This window comes from Hyaena hyaena, unplaced genomic scaffold (assembly GCF_003009895.1).
Source record: "Hyaena hyaena isolate Hyena2069 unplaced genomic scaffold, ASM300989v1 scaffold_149, whole genome shotgun sequence".
Taxonomy (NCBI): domain Eukaryota; kingdom Metazoa; phylum Chordata; class Mammalia; order Carnivora; family Hyaenidae; genus Hyaena; species Hyaena hyaena.
Window position 1 is genome coordinate 2,092,921 of NW_024080781.1, and position 18,488 is coordinate 2,111,408.

General features: G+C 34.0%; 1 protein-coding gene across 4 annotated transcripts in view; it reads right to left on the reverse strand.

Moving 5' to 3' along the window:
- Positions 1 to 3,021: 3,021 nt before the first annotated feature.
- The window catches only part of ITGB8 (integrin subunit beta 8), an 81,609-nt gene continuing 66,142 nt past the window's right edge, over positions 3,022 to 18,488 (reverse strand). Inside the window, exons 9-15 of one of the 4 annotated variants that reach the window (XM_039238862.1) lie at positions 18,197 to 18,331; positions 15,284 to 15,689; positions 12,622 to 12,847; positions 10,943 to 11,049; positions 7,844 to 8,007; positions 7,638 to 7,747; positions 3,022 to 6,962 (exon numbers count right to left, since the gene is read on the reverse strand). In XM_039238862.1, coding sequence (XP_039094793.1) covers positions 6,917 to 6,962; positions 7,638 to 7,747; positions 7,844 to 8,007; positions 10,943 to 11,049; positions 12,622 to 12,847; positions 15,284 to 15,689; positions 18,197 to 18,331 — 1,194 coding nt within the window. In that variant the 3' untranslated portion in view covers positions 3,022 to 6,916. Of the gene's footprint in view, positions 7,748 to 7,843; positions 8,008 to 10,942; positions 11,050 to 12,621; positions 12,848 to 15,283; positions 15,690 to 18,196; positions 18,332 to 18,488 lie in introns of all 4 variants that reach the window. The other 3 variants (XR_005529608.1, XM_039238864.1, XM_039238863.1) reach the window with 3 other exon arrangements.

Genomic DNA, 18,488 nt, shown 5'->3' on the forward strand with positions numbered 1-18,488 from the left:
TATGCCTAGATGTGAAAGTGATTGATATTAGGAAGTTAGATTTTGACTTTTTTTCTGCTTTTGTATACTTCCATTTTTTAAATTAGTAATAAATAATATTTAAATTTGGTATAAAAGGCATTTAATAGCATTAATACTTAATACTTAAAAAGAAACTTTTAACTGAGTATAGTTGACACATGTTACATTAGTTTCAGGTGTACAACATAGTGATTCAACCTTAATAGAATTGAATATTGAAATTTAGTATTAAAGAGTATGATATTAATGTTTAATTTTAAAAGTATATTTATTTTATATAAGCATGTGACAAACTATATATAATTTCAATAACATCACTTTTCTAAAGCTTTAGAGCTTGGCTTTTTCCTAGCCAAAATTCAAACTTCTAACCCTGGGAATCAAGTTCTCCATAACTTAGGACATGTAGGTTACTGCCTTTCATTATCTAATGCTGTATCTCAACAAGATTTCAATGTTCTTACATGGAATTCCCACTCTTGTCTGCTTTACCATTCCCCTGACTCTCCCAACATTGCTTTTCTGCATGTCCACACTCACCTTTCCTTCAAAATCTATGCCAAATGTTCTCCTCTTTGGACCTGCTCTGGTCTCTGGTATAACTCCAGCATCTGAGTGCATTAGCAATTTTTTTTTTCATTTTTAAAGTCCATTCACTCCTCCCTGTGTAGTACTTTTGCACCTACATTAACTCTCCAGCTTAATTTATTGAACATTGGGGGGGGGGGTATGGAGACATAGTTAAATTAGTAAAACTAGTTAAACTAGTAAAATCTATCCTCACAAAACATATGATCAATTATTTATGGAGAGTAAAACAGATGAGGGTATGAATTCTGCCTTGGTAAGTTGCTGGCTGTGTGTATTTATACAAGGTCCTTAATATCTCTATGCCTTGTTTTTCTTGTTTGAAAAATTGAGGGAAGTGGTATTAGTATTGCTGAAGACTCAGTGAAACAATTATATAAAGAATACATTGTTAGAGTGCAGATTATCTGCCATAACATCAAATGCAGTGGTTTAGCTATACAGATTGTTTCCCCACCAGGTGTCAGTCTTGAGGTGAGCAGTTGACGGCTGAAAGTTTCCTGTCAGGGAAATAGGGCTTCCTTTGCCAAGACAGCTGCTCTAGTTGTTCCAGACAATAAAAAGAGGGGAAGAAGAAGTGAGATCCAAGGTTGCACATTTCACTGGCAACATTTAGTCCTGTAGTCACATTTAGCTACAAAGGAGTCTGTCTACGTAGTTAAGTCTTAGCTGTGTGCTCTACTGAAACTCAGGTCCTATTATTGAAGATGGGAGGGAAAAAATGAGGCCAAACAACACAACAAAATCATGATTCTGAGACTGAAAGCCTAGTCCAAATCCAACTGGGATGAATTCTCAAAAATAAAGTCCTTGTGAGACTTCCTCATAGCTTCCATCTGATTCTTCCAGCGCAATTTCTACTTAGAGATGTGATACACATACATTTTCCCTCAAACTATTAAAATTTCTTAATGACAAACAATCTGTCTACAATCTTATTTAACTTTTAACTTGTCCCTTCATGTGCTTTACTCTAGCCCCTCAGTTAAACAGAGGAAAATCGCAACACAAGAGTATTCCATAAATTTCAGTTGTTAAATATGGCTCTCAAGAATGTATAATTGAAGAGCACCTGCGTGGCTCAGTCGGTTAAGTGTCTGAGCTCAGATCACAATCTCACCACTCGTGGGTTCGAGCCCCGCATCGGGTTCTGTGCTGGCAGCTCAGAGCCCGGAGCCTGTTTCAGATTCTCTGTCTCCCTCTCTCTGTGCCCCTCCCCCACACATGTTCTGTCTCTGTCTCAAAAATAAAGTATAAAAAATTTTCTTAAAAAGAATGTATAATTGACGTTTATAAACATGTTACATTTGTATTAAGGTGGCAGTGGAAGTCTCTGGCTGGTAAAGAAAGCCTGCAGATATCTTTTAGCTAATTTTTCAGTTCTTTGTAATTTGAATATTCTTTCTGCTCCCACTGTTGGTTAGACGGCTATCAATAGAGAATAGAGAAATTTGGATGGCCATAGATCTTTCAGTATCATTGGCTCTACAACTTTCTAGAAGTAGCTTTTTGGAATTACACAATGTCCTCTACCAGTGACAATGTATGAATGTTACTACATTTCTTCATGTGAGGATGTGCTTTTGTCTGGCAACTCTGAGGGTTATGTAACACACAATGGTAAACAAAGAAGCATTATGTGCATTCTTAGATCTTTACATTTTTATTTTAAAACATAAAATTTCATATTGATTAATATCTATATTAAACCGAATGATGCATTAATTAAATGCCTTGTCATAACTGTTATAAGCTCTGTTAGAAAAATAAACATCTCACAACAAACTACAGTGTCAGCTCTTTAATAAATACATAAAACAGAAGTTAGTAGTCAATCAGAATTACATGTACAGTTTCATAGTATATTTTATGAAATTATCATATTCCCCAATTTTGTGTCATTTAAGGCAATTTAACTTTATGTATAATTTAAAGCCAGAAATAATAAGAAATTTGTTTAATGAGAATTTGTTTTTCTTAAGAGCTATTTTATATTCAAACATTTTAATTTAAAAATACACTCTATATTATTTTTTACAAAGGTGGGATTTGTTAAATGAAACAAGTTTTTATTACTGATAATTTAAAAATATTTCTAATTTTTTTTTGCAGAGGTTTAAAAAATTTAATGAAGTAGTAGCTGGTAAATGTAAAATAGTTTTTTAAAATAGTCTTTAAAGTCATATTAAATATACACAAACTCAATTTCTATATTATGTGCAAATTTATATTTTCTTACAATTTAGAATTAAAATATTTAATATTCAACATTCTTAATAACATTTATGTACCATAAATTTTTACATTGTGGAGAATTCTTTTATCTAAATCACATTTACCTGTAGTATAGTGTAAAGTTAGTAAGTGTTCTTTACACAAATCACACATTTTCCATCCTTGATAACTGCAGGGTTTTTTTTTTTTTTTTTTTTTTTTTTATCGTTGGGTTAAATAATTTTAACCGAAGTAGGCCATAGAGGTTGGCAATATGACTATAGAGTTAGCTTATGAAGATAAATTTTATGCAGGAAAGTATGCAGGTAGACAAAAGAGTAGTGTTATTACTCTCAGGTGTTTCATAAGCAGCTGCCCAGATAGCTGAACAATTGTTTTGTACAATTTAAATAACTTAAATATGCAGTTTCATGACAGTTATTACATGGGCTTGAAGGTAAATTTATCAGAGCCAAAGAAAAAATCAAACCAAAGAACAGAAATGAGAAAAAAGAATACAATAGTAGAAGGATGTGAGGGGATTTTTTTTTCCTATAGTACTGATTGGTTGTATCATATTTTTCTTTTGTCATTGACATAAGACATACAAGATGCTACAAAATCTAATTACAATGGTTTCATATATTTTCCAGTTAATTCTGTTTAAAACTGAGATGATCATATGAAAGTATCATTTAGAAAGGATTAGAGAGATTAAAAATTTGTTAGAAAAATTGGAAGAAAGCAACCCATTCTTGTTAAGTTAGGTATGCTGTAATTGTAGCTAGTAGCATAAAGTATAAATAGGAAGATGAAGGGTCTTTTACAACCTAAAGGTCTGCAGGATCTGAGCTCATAATCAGAGTGGCTCCATTATGAGTTGTACTGAAAATTGGCTTCACAAAATACCATAAATGGGTTCTCAAATATTTATAAGAAAAGGAATGCCCCTATCCCCATGAACATTTAAAGATGAATTAGTGTAATATTTATTCAAGAACAACTTTAAACACTGCATCTAAGATGCCAATGATTGATTACAAGATATAATCACCGTTTTAGAGATGCAAATTGAAAAGGTAGAAATCTTAGAATCAATGAAATAAATATGTATAATCAGTTACCCATAAAAATTGTCATAGAGTAATTATAAAAGAAAAAAGAAATGATCTGAAAAAATTCTAGTTCTGTATTTCTCTGAAAATATATCTTCGTTTGCATTGCATGAATTGGAGTTCTTAAGGTCAATATAAGGGTAGTTGTAAATTAAATGTTAAGAGTATATAAAACAGATACAATGTGCCCATGATTGAACTCTCAACTAGTTATATTTCACTTGATACTTTTATTAAAAGATACAGATGTCAAATCCTTTAGACCTGAAAGAAGCTCAAACAGTTGTGAAAATTTTAAATTTTTAGTTTTAAAGGCTGTGTCTTGGCTCAGGTGCATAATGAATTTTGAAATCATTAAGAGATGTTTGGAAATGGAGAACTTCATTATATCATTAAATTCAGTTATTTTACACAATTAGATTTATTGAGCTTGGAGTTTTAGGCAATATCTTAGGAAAAGTGAATAGGACAACTAGGAGTAAGGAAAGGAAAGAAAAGTCATTGAGTCTAACTTACAATACCAGGTACCAGAAGGAATATAATTCTATGGAGAAAAATTTTCATAGTTCATCACAATCATGTTACAGTGTCTCATGGATACCTATTGTCATACCCAAGAATATCGTTAGTGGAATTAGGTATATGTTTTTTAAAATTTGAAATTTATTCTTTTGTGAAGTTTTGCATCTTTTGCATCCACTAATTTTGAGTTTTGAAAACCAATCTGCCTCCAAAGAAATCTATTCTGTTAACCTTAGATTTTCTTTTTATCTTTATAAACCAAAGCTGTATTGAACATTCCGTACATAATCAGATTTTTGATGAATTTTTTACTCTTTCAAAGAATGTCTATGACTTCATACATATTAATAAGTTTCAAAAAAGATTTCAAATGTTTATAAATCCGTGTACACTGTGGTGTAAAGATGTCCCCAGAGAAACAAAATGCATACAGTTATATTGTAGTGTATATATGGCACATTTCTAAATCGTTACATACTTTAGGGAACAAAAATGCTACGGTACCAAAAGTGTTGTTCAAGTTCTTTGTTAATTATTAAAAATTTCGTTACTTGTCTAATCTCATGAATCTCAAAAGGCTCCTACGGTCATATTAGTTGAAAATAAGCTCTATTTACATAAATTATTTAATCTAAGCATACCCTGTTTTCCCTTACCTTTTAATTAATTCTAACTAGTCAAATATTAATTCTCTTCTCATAAGCCATTTTATAGGAAAATATCCATTATTCAAGTAAAATATAAGCTCTAAACCCTTTAAGAATTAGGTCTTTAAGTAAAAAAAGGAAGCACAAGACATCACAAGCATAACTACAATCATCATCAAGCATTGAACTACCTATCAGGAAGTTTGTATTTCCCTATGATAACAGCCTTGGTCCATTATATTAGTGCAAACTAGTGAGAGCATAAAAATATAAACCCTTGGTTTTTAAGGGTTTAAGTTTATTATGCTCCTTTGGATAACTCATTCCACATGGAGATTAGTTTATGAATATTATAATGTTCATTTTTAAAACTGTCAGCATTTTAATGAATGGATTATTTCCACTTTGCCTTTTGGGGAGCTATCATGTATCCATATTTTTTCTTTTTAAAATGGATGCCATGTGTGACAGGCAGACTGCAAAATATGATTTTTATGTTATCCTTGGTGATAAAAGGTATCTTACACAAGTGAGTCATAGTACTGAATTATGTCAATGTCCCCAATTTCATTTGGGGAAGGAAATACAGTTTAACTTAGAATATAATTGTGTGGCTGGATGGGACAGTAAATGGAAAGGCTGTGTTTCTCAAGAACACTTATTATATGTTTTTAAATCCTCTTTGGGGTAAAATATGGGGGTGGGAGTTAGTCTCATTAAAATGCAAATATCTGGCATTTCTTCAAGTGCTGGAAGACAGCAAGTTTGGGAAGTTAATGATAAGAAAGCATTTTAAATAAATTCCTTTGTTCTCATAGGCAAAGCTCTGTACTACACACAGGACATTTGGACTTCTGGCCAATGAAATCAGACCAAATAAGTCTGTAGGGATATGGTAATTGTGAAGAAGTTTCCACTGGGGAAGATAAAAGCTCATGACCTCTGTATCAAGCTCTCAGGCTGAGCACTACACAACTCACAGGCTGTGGTGTGAATGGACTTCCTTGTATTTAGGCCACGTTGCATTCTCTTAGAAACTGATTAGCAAGAAAGACTAAAAGCCAGTCATGGAATTCAGTTTGAATTACTCTTTTCTGCTTTGCTTTGAAATTTTCTCATGCTTATATACTTAAGACTTCAGTAAATCACTGAAAGTATTTAAAGTCACTGAAAGTATTTAAAAATACTTGCCAATCAAATATTTTAAAAGATTCAAGAGGTAGCATGATATTGTGCAATGAACACTAGCCTGGCAATAAGATAGAAGTTCTCTTCAAATGCTGCCACTTAATCACTTGGGCATTTTTAAAGAAATCATTTAAAGTTTGTGAGCCTCACTCAGTTCCTTGACTACCCAAGAGGATGGATCAGCTTACTTCTAAGATATTGTCTGTTCTCCCATTGTATACATTTAAAATTCTGGTGAGTAGAGTTGAGGTGACTTAGGGACACCTTAATTCCTTAGGCTGCACTGAAGTGCAAAATTAATAGAGCTTTCTATAGCTTTTAATTTGAAAACTAATCATATCTACTTGGAGTTAATTTCTGAGAGTGCACTAAAAAATGTGGTACTTTGCTTGAGGCAGGGCTTCTAAATACCTTGTGAACTTCAACCTGATGATCAGACAAATGAAATGGTGGAACATCCAGTTTATCAGGTAAGAAGATATAAAACTCCACATCTGCGCACAATGAAGCTGTTCAGATTTTGATGTGACTTTACAGCATCCCTTATTAAACATTCAGCTTTTAAAACCAGTATTCTAATAAAGTGACATTGTATTACTAGGTTTTAATGGCAGTAGTAACTTAGCACTTATTTAATCCAGTCATCTGTGACATATATAAACTTATCCTGTAAGACAGAAAAAAACATAAAGGCAAAGAGGAAAGAATGTTGGGATTAGTATCTTGTAAAAAGCAGAAAACATAAACACATGCATAATACTACACAGTTTCAAAAGCAGTATCCCTCAAGATTAAGATTTTATCTAGTTGCCTCTTGAATGAGTAAAACACTAACCATTTATTCATCTAGACGTTCTCGTCTATTCACTGCCAATTGTAGAAATGTTTGGCAACAGTATTATAACTGCCTGTTACTTTTTTTATCCACATATTTGGTGCAGGGATTACTGTACCCTTGTAGTGACACAGTGCCTACTATCTCACAGCATTGTCTCTCTCTGGGAAACATAGGAATGGCAAGTACCTGTAAAGTGTAATCAGTGCTCTTCAGATGATCTACATTCTATGCTGATCTAAATAAGTTATATATTACAGTAAAGTGCTACAATGACACTAGTCTCAAACAGTAGTAAGACACATTTTTCTCTGAAAAATTCAGCAGCGATGTGAGTCACACGATGATGAGGATGCTTGTCAGTTTTCATTCAAGTGGAGAACCAGCAACCAGCATGATCTAGAACAGTTTGTCTCCTCCTGTGACTTCTAAAAGTATATTTTCTAGGAGCAATTATTTAAAATCCAGTTTCCCATAAAGTACTTTTTATCTCTTTAGAAGTTGCACCTGAAAGTTTCATGAGCATTTAATTTGCTGATATCCATTTTTATTTCTTCAGGTTTCTCACGTCGGTAGGTTACTGCTCTTGTGCAAACACTTTGCAGAATCAACTTGTCCTTGATGGAGAAAAAATACTATCATTAATTAACAGCTTAAATATTGGAAGCAGACAATGACATAATGATAGTAATTCTTTTTTAGAATTCACTGACCTTTTTTGAGGCTGACACCCTGTAATCTGCCGAGGACTTAATTTTATTACTATTCCATTGTAGTATCACCTGTCTAATGATAAGGACTTTAAGCAACCCAATCAAGAATGTAACAATGAAGATGATGAAAAATATTCTTAAATAGCTTGGGCTAGAGAAACACTCTGTAATGAAGCAAACAAATAAATGGATTAAAACTAGAATGAGTAAATCAAAGGATTCTAACAAGCAGACAATGTTCTCCATCTCGGTTAATAGTACTAGAGATATTTTCAAATCTACGTTTTCAAAACAGGAGAATGCCATTACTATTGATTCAAAAATAAACTGCATAATTTTTATTACACATTTATTAAAATATTTCCAAGAGACATTCTTTATAATTGTATTAACTGGAATGTGTCCAAATCCCTTAAACAAATAAAATTTTATCTGTGGTAGATAAGGGACAGATTTTGTGGTGTGTGCTGTTGATCACTAAGTAGGAAGCAGGATTTAAAAATTATTTAATAGCTCTGTGGATTAGCGTATGTTTCTCTGGTTATGCTTGCTCTTCACTTGTTGTACATCAGTAATGGAAACAATGCAGAAGCTAAAAGCAGTACTACTTTGATAGATGAATAAGTATTTCCTTTGAAACTGTAGTGTAAATTTCCATTATTATTACAAGTAGCTTCTCCAGGGAATAGGAGTGTCCAACTTGGGACAATATGCAAAATCACTTTCTTCAATTTTTATTAATTTGGTTTTTATTTGTCTGTAAACCAAATCTGCCATATTTTGCTTCTAAAAATTCCACTGTATCTTTTTTTCAAGAATAAATAGTTACTAGCTGGTGAAGGCATGCTGCATTGAGAGAAGGAACATACTAGGTCTCTGTTTTAGTACTAGACCTTTGGCAAACTCTAGTTGGAAAGTCTACAGGCTCTGTGGATGCCAGAAGTATTATCCTAATCTAAGGGAAACATTGCATAATATGTCAGTCTTCCACAGAACTCACCAGCTGCCCCAGATTCACAAAAATTACCTCCTGGCTTAAAGAGGCAAGCATTTTCTACCCATTCTCCAGACTTTGGAGACTTTACCTAAATGCCTGAAGGTCTCCCTGAGAGAGCTTTTTGGGAGGGGGCCTACCAAGTCTTAGAAGAATGATCATCCAAACATGGGTAATTTCTGTCTGAATTCCCAAGGGATGACCAAGCATGCTTTTGAATAAACCAAGAGCTCAGGAAGAATGTAAGGGCTCCTCTCCAAGCGAGAGAACATCGAGCCCAGTTTTCTTTTGGTCATTGACAAGGTTCCTTGAAAGAAGGGGTAAGGGAGTCCGGAGGGCTACTAATTGGAATAGAAACACCAAATGAAAGTGCAAGTCTCCCTTTGTTACTGCTCTCACATACAGAGAGAATCCGAGATGCTCTATTCAAAAGTGGTTCCCTTGGACTCTTCCAGAGTGACCTTCAGGTTTATGACATGCGTGCCTTTCATCCTGACAGACTGTCATTTCCCCTGGCTGACTTAGAACTAGTCAGTCAGCTAAAGCAGATCCTTAAAGAGGACACATGGCTTGATCCCACTTATTGGCTTCTTGCCTAGGAGGAGCTTAGCCAGAAGACCAAAGCAACACCCTTTAAGTGTGATTGAGTGGATAGATAATAGGGGTGGCTAACAAATGTCCTTCTTCTCTCCTTCCACCATAGTTGTGAAAGGGAGGGGAGCCCCCTAGCTACTGTTACATTTTACAAATATTTCTAATAGGTTAGGATAGAGGACATTTTCAAAGCTCAAATCTGCATGCATTTTAAAATGTCATTTTGGATAGTCAAACATTTAGCCTTGGCCATGACTCTCATCTTGGTTTAGGTCAAGCAAGGGCTTTTCCTAAGGAGCTTTAAGGGAATACTTTCTGTAACCACACTTAGGTCAGAGTAGATTTGTTTACTTAACATAATAAATGACATGTTGACAGTAAGGGCTCTATTTATTAGAAAAGGCACTTGGCTTTTTGGAGTGATTGCTGCAGCCCCAGCTGGCAGCACATGGGCTCTTTCCAGAGCCAAATTCAGTATGGACTAAGATCAGTGTGGATGCAAGGGAAGAAGGAAACAAAACTGGAGAAAGCTTATTCTTCTGTGCAGGCTTTGTAAGAGCTGGAATTATTTTTATAGGTTAGAGGAGAGACTAGAAATAATAGTAGCAGTAGAAATTCTTTCAAAGAAGACAAACTTCAAGCTTATTTTCTAATTTATGTGCACTTTAACACCTTAACACCTGAGCAAAGTGGGATACTGGCTTTTGGGTTCTAATGAATTTTTATCTTAAGGGGGTCTTTGAACACAGCTTTCACATGTTTCTCCCATTTGTGTGTCATCTTTTAATTTAAATATTTCTATCATGTTCACTGACTCATTTACTCTCATATAACTTTGAGGTTGGTATTATTATGTCCATTACAGATGAGGAAACGGAGGCCCAGAGAAATTTTGTAAGAGGGCTGGTATTTCTTATCTCTTAGTGTCAAGGAACATGCTTTAAGCTTGAAAGTTTTCATGCCTTTTCCATTATACTGCCTTTATAATAATTCACCCATAAATTATATTTATATTAGAATGAAAAATACTAGAAAGGGATGGTCCTTTTTAGGTTATATACTTGCAGAATCAGATCATTGCTACTTAGAATTTTTGGCTTTACCTGAAACATAAAAGTTTTGGGTTTACACGAGGAAGGTTGTAACTGGAAGTAAGTTGGGTTATGAAAGAGAAGTATAGCTCCATAGAGTTTATCTCTAAGGGTGAAATGGACTCTACATAGGAAATTTCCATTCTTGGCTCACTGAGGCCTCTGTAGACACTCTGCTTGGTGTACTTCCATGGCGGGGCCCAGAATGGAAATTTAGCTGGATAATAGAGATAGGAGATCTACTCATCCAGGCAAACTATGGCAAATATACTCAGCTGCTTTTTTAAAGTACAATCTCTGGAAGACTGAAAACACTAAGCAGTTTTTCCTTTCTTTAGGATGATTGATTATGGGCTCTTTTGGGGACTATGATTCTTTACAGATACTTTTCAGTGCTTTCATTAGTAAGCTTTGGTTTACCTGATGTTTGGTCCATGTAATGCTGTTCCGTGAGAGCACATGAAGTTTTACAACGATCAAGTATAGCTTGAGACAGATTGTGAGGGTGAAGACATTGCACACAATTCCTTTTAAGGACAAACAGAAATGAAACATGTAATCTTTGAAAAGGTTGTAGCCCATAGTATTTTTTATTAGAGAATAATGAAATATCAAATGAAATTTGAGAAATGAACTATCAAAACTATTTTAGCATAGTAGTCTTGTAAAACAGGGAAAGAAGCCATATTTATTTGTAATATTGGCTGAATTTAGTACCATGCAAAATTATATTCTAACTACTAAAAACATTTGAATAATGTGTACATTCAAAATAATGAATTTTTTGTATTGAGAAGAAAATACCTAGGAAATGCGTAACAAATAAAACAAGGAAAAATATTTTAGAAGATAAATGTTATACTACTAGAAATGTTTAGCAATGAATATACAGTCCAAGTTTCAGTTGGGTTCATTAGAAATAACTCCATCATGCATAAGTACATGCATTTCCAAGAGAGTTACATAAATTACTATGTATAATTTTAAAAATTTTACTTGAGCTACCAATCCAAGAAAGTGAATGTCTTAAAATTTTTGAATGAAACAAATTAGAAGGCACAATGATGTTTAGAGTAGTGGTCTTTGAGCAGGCTCAAACTGTTACTGGAAAATAGTTACTGTCCCAAAACAATAATGCCACCTTCACTTCACATCTCACCTATTATTTATACATCACTTATTTCCAGAGGTGCTTCATAGCCACTATCGTTCTTTATTTTAAAAACTGAAAAATTAAAAAAAGAAAACAATAATAATAGCTAACATTTTTTCTAGGATTATTATGTGCCAAGTAAAAAAGGTTGGGTTGTTTTTTTTTTCCTACATGAATCATCTAACTTAATTCTGTCACAGAACTATAGCAATGTATTGTTATTATAATCCTCATTTTCAATATCAAGAAACTGAGGCACAGAGAATTTCAACAACATATCCTAGATCAAATAGCTAATTGACGGTAAACTGTGGAGTAGGCAGCCTTTACTCATCATGTTGTATATCTTAAACATTGTGTAAACAAGTCTATCTGTCAGCTGTATCTCAGTAAACCTGGGTAAAGAACAATGAGCCCTTATGAACACAAAATCTTATTCTTCAAAATTACAAACCCATTTCCACAAAGCTAAAGCAGGGGCATGTAGGTGGCTCAGTTGGTTAAGTCTCCTGCTCTTGGTTTTGGCTCAGGTCATGATCTCATGTTTAATGAGATCAAGCCCCATGTTGAGATATGCACTGATAGCATCCAGCCTGCTTGGGATTCTCTCTCTATCCCTCTCTCTCTGCTCCTCCCTCTGCTATGTGCTCTCTCCCTCTCTCTCTCTGTCAAAATAAATAAGTAAACATTTTTTTTTAAAAAGTAAAGGAGTGAATGCCTAGATCAATTCTGATGCTTTCACAGCTAACTAACTGGCCAAAAGTTAGAATCAAAGTTTTCTAATTCCTAATGTTCCTATTCAGTTCTTTTTTAGCACGATGGTAACAATTGATCTAGTAGAGAAGATCCAGCAACTTCTAAGATTAAGGAAGGCAAAATAAAAAAGGACAAACATAGCTATGGTGACAGACTGCTTCATGTATGTTTGGAGTTAGAGAACACATACCAGTTTTCACTGCAGGCTGTCTGGCATGTGGGGCAGTGTTCACAGAAACGGCCAAAGCTCCTGGGATCAGTGCACTGACACCTGCCACATACACACGTGCCTCTTCCGCTACACACTTGGCCCTTTGGATTGACACACTGCTGGGATGCTGCTGCTGGGCACTGGCACCGGTCCCCTTCCCAGCCACTGAAGCACTGGCATCTGCCTGCTTCACACTCTCCATGCCCTGCAACAGACAGTCCAGGATCTAAGTTATTGGAGCCACTGACTTTGTGCAGTATTTCCAGACATGAATTCTCCTCCCATATCCACGGAAACACACTGACAGTCAAATGAATGCAAATAGCATCATTTTCTATTCATTTGACATAAACAATGAGAGATTTTTAGGAGTGTCTATTTTCAAAGCTGTCCTGTTGTAGATAAACGCCATGATGCTAATCTCTTGTGCTGACAATTGTGACGTGTGCCCCACTGCAGTGGCTGCCTGACTACCTGAAGGTGACTGTGCATTCAGTTTTAAATTAAAAATACACAAATATTAAAAAAGTGACAAAGGCTGAAGTAATGTTAATTGTCAGTCTTGAAATCCAAAAAATGGGGGTATTTTACTAATAGCTTCCATGACTATTCTCTTAGTTTCTCATTATTGCTAAGGGCCTGGGATACTTGTGAAGGTCTATAAGGCAAACCCTTCTAGTACTTCAATTCTGTTAGTGCCATGTTTAAAGATCTCTGGCAAAGTTGAACTGATCCCTTCACATATTCAGGACATTAGGAGGTTAGAGAGGCATGTCCTAAAGTATGCTGTGAGTTTGTGAGTTATTAGGTGGTAATAGGTAATTGTGAGGAATTAGGTGAGAAAAAGCAAGGTGGAGTGTGTGTGTGTGTGTGTGTGTGTACACATGCACATCTATGTGTTGAGGTTGAAGGCATGCATGTATACAAGTAAGCTGAGGAGAAACATTGGTTACGTGTAATTAAATGGATTTTAGACTTCAAGAAGCATCCTAAATTTAGTATGCCCATGTGAATTATAAATCCTCAAGAGTGAGTATATATTACAGGGTTATGTAGTATTTCTCAAGCTTATTTGGCCACAGACTCTTCTTTCCTTCCTTCTTTTGCCTCCTGGCTTCCTTCTTCCCTCCTTCCCTGTCTCCCCTTATTGTAAGCACCTCACAGGGTAACTGTTCCATAAAGTCTACTGTTGGATCAACTCAGTTGCTAAATGTAAAACTAATGAGGTCCAGGCCAAACGAATGCCTGCCAGACCCTATTCCTTATATGTAGGCTGCACGCCTAATCCTAGCCAGCTGATCTGTGAACATATGTTTTTATTCTCAAAGGAAACTAGTGAAGAAAATGTTTGTCAGCCTACAGTTTGCACTTATAACTTACACACAAATAATTCAAAGCAGATTTTCAACTGCCTGTGGGCCGATAGAATAGTCATATAGAAGAGCTAGTACATTGATTTTTGATAGTTTACTATAAATAGAGACTGGGATTCCCAATATATTTCAAGCTTCTATCCTAATAGCTGTGGGATATCAGAATTCTTCCTCTTTCCTCTTCCAAATAAGATTAGTTCTAAATTTTAGAAGATAATTGCTTGTTTGTTCTTATCTATAATCCACTCTACCAATGATACTAGTTATAGCAGGATACATGTTTGGCATATAAAACATTTTGTGTATATAACAGAATAAAAAGGCAATTTTCCATTGCATATTTATGTGATATATGGCAAATTTATAGCTTACACAAGAATATGGCTTGTTACTTTCCATATGGTTATGAAAATGAAATATTTCAGTTCATTAATAATTTAATTAATATTTGCTTACAAAAATGCAAACATTTTAAAAATGGTGTTGTGACAATAAGTGGATTTAGCACATTGTCATAGAAAAATTAATTTACTTGAAAACGGTATTTTGTATTAAATTTCAAACATTGCACAGATTTTCTAGAATCTAACCTCTAGGTGGCAGTAAACTGAATTAGCCAAAAAGTACTTCTGACCTTTTTCTTATAAGTTATTTCATTTTTAAACGTGGTCTGTGTGTGGCCTCTAGGACTAATATTCTAGATTACTTATGAAACCAGTGTTTTCTTGAAGAATGCTGTCGTTTGATAATTCTGTTGCTTGCATTGTTCCAAAAATAAACTGGAGAGGTTTAAATTATTACAGATTTATAATACCATCTGTAATAATGCATTAAGAATTTTCCAGTGAATGGAAACTGTGTTTTTAAAGCTCCCTATCCTCTGAGCAAGATAGAGGGAGTGACCACTTATGAGAATGAATCGGGTCTTTTCTAGAATACTCTGATTATAGACAACCTGCCAGACATCATCAGAAATTTCCTTTTCTGGTATTTATCTTTATAAAATCAAGGCATACTTGAGAATAACACTTAATTTTCTGTTTCTATGTTCAAGTATTTCCTGTACAAAATAAGTTAAAATATAAATAGCGGAATCATGTGCCATGAATGTGTTGCCATGCTCTAATTTCATAGACTTTGAAACTTTGAATATTAAATTCAGATTCAGAGTTGATAATTATAAAGATGTGACTTAAAGATACTTTGACATACATGCTAGTTTAATAGTAACTAGTAAAAACTACATGTATATATTTATTGATACTTACCAGCACACAGATTTCCATGGTGATATGGACAAGAAAAGTCATCCTTTTCACAATATTTTCCATATACTTTTCCAAGCTTAATTTTGTGACATAAACATTTCCCACAAACACAAATTCCTCGGCCACTGCAAACAGGTTGATCTTTATGTGACTTGCAACTCTCAGAAGGAAATTGATCTTCATCAAAATGACATTTGTTCTCATTACATTGGAAACATTTGGCATCTAGAAAAATTTCATCTATACACTTTAGTTTTGGTCCTCTGCTATCATCACACCGACAGCTACAGTTTCTGTGTATGCGAATTTTAGTGGTTTCATTGAAACCAATAGGTTTGATGATTGCATAGCTTTTTCCTCCTGTGACATCACATTTTTTCATTGTAACTGTTACATTGAAAAGAACCTAAATGGGCAGAAGGGAAGAAAATATATTTATATGTCATGATTAGTTTTATCACCACTATTTATTATATGAGTGAATGATATTTTGAATAAGTGACATACCATCTTATAGACATACCATCTTATAGAAATTTACAACACTTGTAAATTACACATGCAGTCTTTCATGTATAGATGTAACATCCCTTTTTCATTTCATTTATTTCCTAATTAATGAACTAGAGAGTTAAAGGAAGCAACGACTAATACTTGTCTATATTGTACTATTAAACGGACATGGGTCAAATATATTTGAAATGTCTACTCCACTTCCAATGATTGATATTCTCCACTGATTTTTTTAGCAAACTTGAGAGAGAATAGACGATTTTATGAATTAAGTCCTTAAAGTGTGGGGTTAATGAATGTTTGGCACAAGGGATAGATCAAATTAACTAAAGGACTACTGCACTACTGGGTTAAACCTTGAGATAGGATGTTCAGATGAACAATTTTTATTTTTGTTCCATTTTCTAGGGGCCCAAGTAAAGCTTCAGGGTTAAATTTTAGTTTATACATGGTGTTAATGAGGAAAACAGGAGGCTTTGTCTGATGCTACTTAAGGGAATAAGATTTAGGACTCTCTCAGATCTTAAGATCTCAATACAAGGTCCTACATTTGTCTCAGTGGAGAAGTGAGCCTACAACTAAAGATCTCAGTTGGCAGGAGTGTGTTTCCCTTGTGAAACAACAGATCTTGCCAAGTTTTTCCTTTCTCTCTCTTTCCTTTTTGCACAACATGATTGGTTTAATGTGCCTTTTTAGATTTGTTAGCCTACCTTATAATTTTCAGGTACTTTGGCAAATAAGCTTGTATGGGTTTTTTTTTTTCCGATCTTAGATTAATATCCATTACAACTTAAAAATAATTTCTGGTAGGCTTTTTTGTTGGTATGAATATATATATGGGTGGGGATATATCCATATATATAAACCCACTCTGACCAAAAAGCCTAGCACAAGTACACACACACACACACACACACACACACACACACACACACAAAAGATATGAAAGATCTCAGTTTAGGCTTTTATATTACATACATGCATCAGAAATTAAAATCAGTTTCATAATATTAAAATTAATGCAGTTGGTATTGTACTTGAAGTGGTTTTTGTCTTTAGGAATGTTAAGGATTAACAGATGTGTAGGATAATGTGGCCATTGCCAATATTAATAAAGCAAAACTTGGAGTTTATATAATTAAGAGGTCATATCACCCTTCCTGAGAGTCAAACTGTTTATATATGTTTCACTTAGTTGAAGGTGAGGGTGAAAAAGGAATTACAGACAAAGTAAAAGAAAAAAAAGAAGGAAAACCATTCTGCCAAAACTGATTTTGAAAGAAAGAACTACATCCATCCAAAAGGCTAACCCTTTCCAGAAACTTTTGCTAGCACAGTTTTTCTATATTTTACAAAAATCAAATACATATATTTATATATTATATGAAAATTATATATGTTATAAATATATATTTTATAAACCTAATATATATTTGTCATATAATGACTTTTGAACAAATTCCAAGAAGTGTTTATGCAGGGACCTAAAACATTAGAAACTAGCCATAATTGATTTCAAATAGCCAGCTTGTTGGAGCAACCATACTAACATACTTCTAAACTTCCCAAAAGAGAAAAATACAGCATAGCACTAAAATAATATCATAGAACTTTAGAGATGAAAGGAAAAGGGATCTAAATTTTGCAGTCTGAACTGCTTCTTTAAAAATGAGGCAACTGATGCCTCAAGGTAGCTCACCGAAAATCTTTATCTAACAAGAATTCCCTTGAAAAGCCTGTTTCTGTGTGTTTACCCTCTTTTGTGCTCATTTTGGGAGAATTCCTGTGTCCTCTGGTCCTGTTTCTTAACACTGCAATAATCTGGGTCCTCTGTTTTTCACATTTTATCCCTTTTTAACTAAATGGCACCTCTTTTTTATTGCTTTTAATAAATGTCCCCTCTTCTTCATAGATCATTATGAGTGCACTGGAACAATAACACAAAAAATTTTGGAATTCATAGCCTTTATCAACTACTCCATCACTGTCATTCTTTTCTGTGCCTTATTACATTCAATTTCAAATTTATTCTGAGAATTTTCAGATTTGAAACCAAAAAGGTAGGTATCATCATCATTGTAAGTGTAGACACTACTTGTTTGAAGAGATGCACTTTACTTATACACACACTGGCTGTGACACCAAAGTTTAAAGTTATTATCATCAAATAAGTATTTAATATAATATATATTTATTCAATTTAGAGTTTAAGACATATCAATGGAGTTAAAACAAGTAGGAACTTTAGAAAGAAACAATAAAAATTACTTTGAACTATATAAATAAGATCCTTGGAGTCAGTAGTAAATAAAGCTGCCCAGAACGGTTTGATTTTTCTGTGAGAAAACTTGCCAAACAACTTAGTTTATTTTAAAATGGGAAAAATGCACACCCACATACTTCGTCATTGCTTGTCACATTTCCACATCCGTCTGTGCCTGCTTTTCGGGTCCCATCTGGACAGATGGCAGTAATATTAAAATAGACGCCTTTTACCTGGTTTTCCACCTGAACTTTCACTTCTGAAATGAGTTTCTGCAGAGATATCATTTTTAAAGTGTATATTACAGAAATTTCAGATGTAAACAACTAAACAGAGTCAAGATTATTGAATAATTCTAGATTTAATTTTTAACTGAATCAAAGAGTCTGTTCCTATAAAAGGATGAATAAATATAGAGTCTCCATTTAA